Source organism: Tachysurus vachellii, chromosome 7, assembly GCF_030014155.1.
Source record: "Tachysurus vachellii isolate PV-2020 chromosome 7, HZAU_Pvac_v1, whole genome shotgun sequence".
Classification (NCBI taxonomy): domain Eukaryota; kingdom Metazoa; phylum Chordata; class Actinopteri; order Siluriformes; family Bagridae; genus Tachysurus; species Tachysurus vachellii.
The window spans coordinates 25385473-25394716 of NC_083466.1; the positions used below are offsets into that span (position 1 = coordinate 25385473).

Here is a 9244-nt window from a genome sequence, read left to right on the forward strand (position 1 = left end):
AGAAATATTGCCAAGCTGAGAAACATCCTGTCTGTATCAATCCTTCACGCTCTCTGAGATCACAAAACTCAGGACTTCTGGTAGTTCCCAGAATATCCAAGTCCACTAAAGGTGGTAGAGCGTTTTCTTATTTAGCTCCCAAACTCTGGAATAGTCTTCCTGATAGTGTTCAGGGCTCAGACACACTTTCCCAGTTCAAAAGCAGATTAAAAACTCATCTCTTTAGTCAGGTGTACACATAATACATGCCATAATCTTGTGCACTATTACATTAGACGCACTTTTTTTATGAACAGCAGATACGTTAATCCCTCTCCACTGCTTCTCTCTTTCTACCCATCCCGAGGCATCCAGACATTGTACCAGCTCCGATCGTCTTCCGAGCAATGAAGATCTGTGACCACCACTGAAATGAGGCAGACTCTGTGAGATCTACAGATCTACCAGCTCCAGTTGGACTCTGTGATACTAAGAGGAGATCTGAACTCCATGTGATCCTTACACCAATACAACATTTGTCTGACTGTATATTTGTAATCACACCCTCTAGTGTCACCCATATGAGGATGGGTTCCCCTTTGAGTCTGGTTCCTCTCAAGGTTTCTCCCTTAAATAGGTAAGGGAGAATCCTTGAGAGGAACCAGACTCAAAGTTGTTTACCTTCTGTTCTATGTTTATATTCTGTAAAGCTGCTTTGAGACAATGTCCATTGTAAAAAGCGCTATACAAATAAACTTGAATTGAATTGAATAATTTGTACAGACTTCATTTCAGTTTTCATTCATTCACTCATCTTCTACCGCTTGTCCGAACTACCTCGGGTCACGGGGAGCCTGTGCCTATCTCAGGCATCATCGGGCATCAAGGCAGGATATACCCTGGACAGAGTGCCAACCCATCACAGGGCACACACACACTCTCATTCACTCACGCAATCACACACTAGGGACAATTTTCCAGAGATGCCAATCAACCTACCATGCATGTCTTTGGACCGGGGGAGGAAACCGGAGTACCCGGAGGAAACCCCCGAGGCACGGGGAGAATATGCAAACTCCATGCAAATATCAATATGCAAATAGCTTATTAAGTGGAATATCAACAGCGAGACTAGATATGATAATTGAAGTGATGCAGAGTCTATTTAGAATAAGACAATTACACACAAGGTGGAGGCGGGAATCGAACCCCGACCCTGGAGGTGTGAGGCGAACGTGCTAACCACTAAGCCACCGTGCCCCCCTCATTTCAGTTTTAAATAGCTTATTAAGTGGAATATCAACAGCGAGACTAGATATGATAATTGAAGTGATGCAGAGTCTATTTAGAATAAGACAATCTGGAATTATGGTAAATTTCCTGTAGATACCATCACATATGCGTGTGAAAGAAAATGAGGAGGTAGACCATCTGGCTAAACAAGCTTTGAAGCATGCACAAATTGACATTAAAGTGTCAATGAGTAAAGCAGAAGTAAAATGGTTAATTGCAAAAGAAACAAGAAATTAAATCATGGTCTGTCTAAAATGGGGAAACATGAAAATGGAAACTGTAATAAATGTGGTCAAGCAGAATGAGTAGCGCACATACTTATAGAGTGTGATGCATTTACAGCATTTAGCAGATTTACATTTACAGAATTTAGCAGACACTCTTATCCAGACTGACTTACATTTTTATTTATACACCTGAGCAATTGAGGGTTAAGGGCCTTGCTCAGGGGCCCAGCAGTGGCAGTTTGGTGGACCTGGGATTCAAACCAATGGCCTTCTGATCAGCAGTCGAACACCTTAACCACTGAGCTACCTCATCCCATGTGGTATGTTCACATGCATACCACGTGATGCATATGAAGGAGCAAGAATTAAACTATTTCAAGCTTTAGATCGTTTGGTATAAATGATTTATCTCTTCAGGTTCTATCATGTTCTTAGACTGAAAACAGTTTAGTAACAGCTTCATCTTTGCACTGCCATTCACCCTCCTGTCCTAGGCTTGGAGCCTGGAATATATATATATATATATATATATATATATATATATATATAATAGGTTTTTAGTCATAGACCAGTTTATACCTCAAAATTTATGCCTTTTAACTGCAAAACAGATTTCAGGGAAACATCAGTACAGTATTATATCTGGTGAACCCATGTTAAAATATCGCCTTAAGGGATCTTGGGATGTTTTGAAAAAAACAATTCTGCATGTGTGATTCTGCATGTGCTCCATGGATCTATCTTTCCGAGAGTGTATTTAAAAATGACAATAAAATGATAACCATCCATCCATCCATCCATCCATCCATCGATCCATCTTCTACCGCTTATCCGGGGCCGGGTCGTGGGGGCAGCAGTCTAAGCAAGGACACCCAGACTTCCCTCTCCCCAGACACTTCCTCCAGCTCCTCCGGGGGAATACCGAGGCGTTCCCAGGCCAGCCGAGAGACATAGTCCCTCCAGCGTGTCCTAGGTCTTCCCTGGGGCCTCCAGGAGGCATCCGGAACAGATACCCGAGCCACCTCAGCTGACTCCTCTCGATGTGGAGGAGCAGCGGCTCTACTCTGAGCTCCTCCCGAGTGACCGAGCTCCTCACCCTATCTCTAAGGGAGCCCCCAGCCACCCTGCAGAGGAAACTCATTTCGGCCGCTTGTATCCGGGATCTTGTCCTTTCGGGCATGACCCAAAGCTCATGACCATAGGTGAGGGTAGGAACGTAGATCAACTGGTAAATAGAGAGCTTCGCCTTGCGGCTCAGCTCTTTCTTCACCACAACAGACCGGTATATTGACCGCATCACTGCAGAAGATATACCGATCCGCCTGTCGATCTCCCGCTCCATCCTTCCCTCACTCGTGAACAAGACCCCAAGATACTTAAACTCCTCCACTTGAGGCAGGAGCTTTCCACCAACCTGAAGGTGACAAGCCACCCTTTTCCGGTTTTTCTGAGAACCATGGCCTCGGACTTGGAGGTGCTGATTCTCATCCCCGCCGCTTCACACTTGGCTGCAAACCGTCCCAGTGCACGCTGGAGGTCCTGATTTGAAGAAGCCAACAGGACAACAACATTGCAAAAAGCAGAGACGAAATCCCGTGGTCCCCAAACCGGACACCCTCCGGGCCCCGACTGTGCCTAGAAATCCTGTCCATATAAATAATGAACAGGACCGGTGACAAAGGGCAGCCCTGCCGGAGTCCAACATGCACCAGGAACAAGTCTGACTTATTGCCGGCAATGCGAACCAAACTCCTGCTCCGGTCATATAGGGACCGAACAGCCCTTAGCAGAGGGCCCCGGACCCCATACTCCCAGAGCACCCCCCACAGATCACCACGAGGGACACAGTCGAATGCCTTCTCCAGATCCACAAAGCACATGTGGACTGGTTGGGCAAACTCCCATGAACCCTCCAGCAACCTGGTGAGGGTGTAGAGATGGTCCAGTGTTCCACGACCGGGACGAAAACCGCATTGTTCCTCCTGAATCCGAGGTTCAACTATCGGCTGAATTCTCCTCTCCAGTACCCTGGCATAGACTTTTCCGGGGAGGCTGAGGAGTGTGATCCCCCTGTAGTTGGAACACACCCTCCGGTCCCCCTTCTTAAACAGAGGGACCACCACCCCAGTCTGCCAGTCCAGAGGCACTGTCCCCAGCCGCCACGCGATGCTGCAGAGGCGTGTCAACCAAGACAGCCCCACAACATCCAGAGACTTGAGGTACTCAGGGCGGATCTCATCCACCCCCGGTGCCTTGCCACTGAGGAGCTTCTCAACCACCTCAGTGACCTCAGCTTGGGGGATCGATGAGTCCTCAACTGAGCCCTCTGCCTCTGCTTCCTCAGTGGAAGACATGTCGGTGGGATTGAGGAGATCCTCGAAGTACTCCTTCCACCGTCCGAGAATGTCCCCAGTCGAAGTCAGCAGATTCCCACTCCCACTGTAAACAGTGTGAGCAGGGCACTGCTTCCCCCTCCTGAGGCGCCGGACGGTTTGCCAGAATTTCTTCAAGGCCAACCGATAGTCCTTCTCCATGGCCTCACCGAACTCCTCCCAGACCCGAGTTTTTGCCTCTGCAACCACCCGGGCTGAAGCTCGCTTGGCCCTCCGGTACCTTTCAGCTGCCTCCGGAGTCCCCCGAGCCAACCAGGCTCGATAGGACTCCTTCTTCAGCTTGACGGAATCCCTTACTTCCGGTGTCCACCACCGGGTTCGGCGATTGCCGCCACGACAGGCACCGGAGACCTTACGGCAACAGCTCCGCACGGCCGCGTCGACAATGAAGGAGGAGAACATGGTCCACTCAGACTCAATGTCTCCAACCTCCCTCGGGATCTGGTTGAAGCTCTGCCGGAGGTGGGAGTTGAAGATCTCTCTGACCGGAGACTCTGCCAAACGTTCCCAGCGGGCCCTCACAGTACGTTTGGGTCTGCCAAGTCTGTCTAACTTCCTCCCCGGCCATTGGATCTAACTCACCACCAGGTGGTGATCAGTTGACAGCTCCGCCCCTCTCTTTACCCGAGTGTCCAAGACATATGGCCGGAGGTCAGATGAAACAACCACAAAGTCGATCATCGACCTCCGACCTAGGGTGTCCTGATGCCATGTGTACTGATGGACACCCTTATGCTTGAACATGGTGTATGTTATGGACAAACTGTGACTAGCACAGAAGTCCAATAACAGAACACCACTCGGGTTCAGGTTGTGGGGGCGATGTCACTGTCGCTCCCCACGTGAGCGTTGAAGTCCCCCAGTAGAACGACGGAGTCCCCGGTCGGAGCACTTTCCAGAACCCCTCCCAGAGATGCCAAGAAGGTCGGGTACTCTACACTGCCATTTGGCCCGTAAACACAAATAACAGTGAGAGACCTCTCCCCGACCCGAAGGCGCAGGGAAACGACCCTCTCGTTCACCGGGGTGAACTCCAACACATGGCTGCTGAGCTGGGGGGCTATGAGCAAGCCCACACCAGCCCGCCGCCTCTCACCGCAGGCAGCTCCAGAGTAGTAGAGAGCCCAGCCTCTCTCGAAGGAGTTGGGTTCCAGAGCCCAAGCCGTGCGTGGAGGCGAGCCCAACTATATCTAGTCGGTATCTCTCAACCTCCTGCACCAGCTCAGGCTCCTTCCCCCCCAGCGAGGTGACATTCCATGTCCCTAGAGCCAGATTCCGTGTCCGTGGATTGGGTCGCCGAGGCTCCCGCCTTCGACTGCCACCCAATCCACATTGCACCAGCCCCTTACGGTTTCTCCTGCAGGTGGTGGGCCCACAGGAGATCGGCCCCACGTCGCTCCTTCGGGCTGAGCCCGGCCGGGCCCCATGGGGTAAGACCCGGCCACCAGATGCTCGCATGCGAGCCCCAAACCCGGGCCTGGCTCCAGGGTGGGGCCCCGGTTGCGCCATACCGGGCGACGTCACGGACCTTGCTATATTTCTCTTCATAAAGGGGTTTTGAACCACTCTTTGTCTGGACCGTCACCCAGGACCTGTTTGCCTTGGGAGACCCTACCAGGGGCAAAAAGCCCCAGACAACATAGCTCCTAGGATCATTCAGGCACGCAAACCCCTCCACCACAATAAGGTGGCGGTTCAAGGAGGGGAATATCACAACCTTACGTTTTTATTCAAATTAACATCAATAGATAAGTGTGCTAAAAATAATATGTTTTTCTCTTTGTAAGCTGATGTGGATAAACCTCTTTCAGGTAATGATCAAATTAAATCCTTGATAATAAACAGTAAAAGAGTCATTATAGCAACCAGCACTAATATGTCTCTTTTTTCTCTCTTTTATAACAGATGTATTTGATCAGCATTTAAACGGTAATTAAAAATTTTGTACAAATCAGAAACAACTTATAGAATCTCTCTCTGGTCACTTTTTAAATCTTGCATCATTATTTAGATTTATTTGTAACCTCAGTATGTTAATTCATGGACATGACTTGTTTTAAAAAAGAACCACCTTGTCACCTTTGCAGTTTTGTTTGAAGATTTTGATGTTTGTTTTCTTTTATTTTTGATTATTTATGAAGTGTCAGCTGGACACTATCGAGCAAAAGGCATGTGTCCATTTGGCTGGATGATTTATGGCAAACGTTGCTTCAGGTATCAGGCTACCAGCATGAACTGGGATTCGGCTGAGGTACAAATTCATTTCATTTCAACTTTTGCTGTCTTTTTTTAAGAATCTTATTTGAATAGAACATTTGATTTGATTCGGTGAGTCATAATAACAGTATAAACAGTAATACCTCAGGACAGAGAGTCTTAATTATTTTATAGAACAGAATTTGAAATGGGGATCAGCTGATTAGAACATTTCAGCAATATACATAAAGGTCAAGAGATAAAATACACATTAAAACTTTACTAAGCGTTACAGGGAAAAAACAACATTAAGAAACCAGCTGGGCAAGAAATAGGTCTGTTTTTACATGCGCAATCAATAACAGATTAATTAGCATATTAATTAACTCCTAATGAACTGGTGTCCCATTGAGAATGTATTTCTGCTTATTTCTGTAATTATCCCTATAAAATTCATTGTAAAATAAATTTTTTTGTTTTTTAGAAACACTGTCAGAATCTTAGTGGACACTTGGTCTCAATACAAAATGAAAATGAATATTGACTGGTTAAGTTTCTTATTGGTGTTCAAGAACTCAAGGAGAAGCCAACATGGATTGGCCTTTCTAGTTGTCGGCAGGTTCGCTAAGTAACAAACAAGATTTTTTTAACAAACTGAAAAATTACAGCCTGTAATAGACTTTGGTCCACTTTTCTTCCCATCAGATATTTAAGTGGGTTTGGTCTGATGACACTCAACTGACTTTCACCAAGTGGAACTTTGGAGAACCAAATCATCTGTTAGGAGAGTGCTGTGTGAATATAAACTCTGGCAGTAAGCAGATTTAGAGACTTCTTTTTGTAGTTGTATTGTGTTTAGACTATTTTTTAAATTCAAGTTTTATGTGGCTTTTTGATTTAAAAATAGTCATTTTCAAATCAAAATTGTTTTCTGTGTCTGCAGTAAATAAGGACTGGAGTGACATGAACTGCAAAATGAAATATCCCTTTGTGTGTGCCAAAGAGCTTGACTGAAATGTTCTCAGCCTCATTTCACCAACTAGTTCCAACTATTATTCAAAGTTTTTTCTTCTCACTGATGGTTTTTCAAAAAACCTACTGTACAACTTACCGTAATTTGATCAATAAAAAAATCTTCAGGCTTAAGTGTTTATGAAATTATTTAATAAATGCTCATTATTTCAAAATACATTCTCGGAAAATAAAATCTAGATTCCTCTATAAGGTTTCTCCACTTATTCCTTTCCTTTCATTAAATCACCCAACAAATTATCTCCTCTTTATTAGACCTATAAGAACTTTAGAGCCATTAATCATCCAATGTAAGTGTCTTTCTTATGGCATGCACTGATATGCTTTGTGTTTAAAGGCAGCATTTTGCTTCACAAACAAAACTCTTAACCAACACAGTGTTTTGGTGACTCAGGTACAGAGTCGTGAATCTTTCTTTTCCTCTTAGCTGTTCTAAAGGTGGGGAAAGTAGCATGAGTGACTTCAGTGTTGTAAGCATTTATCATCAGTGTATAGATGAATCTGACGATTCATCTTCTCATAGAAGAAAAATGCAGCTACAACAGGGGATGTAATAGGTATCCAAGACACTGAAAACTTTAAAGAAAGAATAAAAAACACATTAGGGTAAAAAAAAATAATAAATAAAAATAAATAAATAAATAAAAATAAAAAAAGGAAATAGCTGGAAGAATTAAAAACTCCAAAACAAGGAAACTAAGATGTAACATTATATTGACTCATAACGATCAATGTCATTTTATATTTTGGTTTCCTTGTTCCTTGAAGCTTGGGGATCTCCCAGAAGGAAGAGAATATATCTTCACTATCAAGATGTTTCAGGACATACTGTATTCTCATTATGCTTTAAGTCTTCATGTTTATTTAATAACATTTTACAGAGAATTTTTAAAGGTGTAAAATGGCAATGTTAATAAAAGAATTTAATTATACTTTTAAGATGTAATAAAATACATTTCTTTCTATACTTCTGTGAAGCTGCATTGAGACCATGTCCATTGATACAGTTGAGGCCAAAATTGAGGCCAAAATTATTAACCCCCCAGGAACTTTGGAACATTTTCCTAAATATCTTTCCAATGTTTGCAGCATTGATAAAGCTTGATATAAACAAACATTCACCAGTGCTATTTAGTAGCTTTTGGTACATTTTGGAATATAAAATACATTTTTAGGCTTGCTTTATAATCAAATATAGTGAAAATGGGGTGGTCAAAAATATTAGCCCCTTGTGAATATTTGCTTTTAAAACACACCCAATTAATCAATCAGCTTTCAAAACACACCTAATTAATCAATCAGCTTTCAAACCACACCTGTGCAGTCAATTGGCTTCCTAACAACACCTGGGCATTCAATCAGCATACTGTAAAAGGACTCCAAGGAACAGGGCACTTGGACACATTATTGGGAGAGACTACTTTTACTCACCATGCCAAAGACAAAGGAAATCAGTCTTGAGCTCAGAAAGAAGATAGTCAGAGATATCAGCAAGATGCCCCGGACATCTGCCAAGATGATTGTTGCTGACCTGGCCTTTTCTGGAGTTGATGTTTCAAGGAACACAGTTGTGAGGGCACTTCATCGTGGTGGGCTTCAGGGCCATCGTCCCAGAAGAACCCCTTTACTCAAACAGCGGCACATCACAGCCAGACTGAGGTTTGCCCATGAACATTTGAAAGGTAAAGATGAGTTATACCCGTTATACAAATAAAGTGAATTGAAATAGTTTTTGTAAATATTTGAATAGCAATAATTTACTATGAATAAATTATTTAATACTGCTTGAGTACTTTGAATTTGTGTTGAATGTTTCCCGCAGACTTTAAATCTACACTAACTCTCATCTATCAAAGTATCTACAGTGAGTTCTGTTTCTCATTGATGCATTAAACTATGAAGAGTTGTTCACTACTTATTCTAAACAAAATGTTAAATCACTGCAAACAAATACAAATAAAAATCAAACTGCTTTTGGAAAAAACAAAGAAACTGACTATCAGGGGCAGGATTACTAGGTTTGATGGGTAAATGTGACAGTTTTTTTACATATCAGATTTAGTTGTAATAAAAACACAACAACCACAATTATTAAGAGATTAATTATGTCCAAACAATATGGAT

The 9244-nt window shown here is 43.7% G+C and overlaps 1 protein-coding gene across 1 annotated transcript; it reads left to right on the forward strand.

The window, feature by feature from the left end:
• Positions 1–5667: 5667 nt before the first annotated feature.
• On the forward strand, positions 5668–7108 carry LOC132848990 (type-2 ice-structuring protein-like). The gene is given in 5 exon segments (XM_060875145.1): positions 5668–5821; positions 6034–6143; positions 6573–6707; positions 6794–6902; positions 7032–7108. Coding segments are annotated over 4 exon segments (396 nt in total). The 5' UTR covers positions 5668–5821; positions 6034–6062; the 3' UTR covers positions 7103–7108.
• The last annotated feature ends 2136 nt before the right edge of the window (positions 7109–9244 follow it).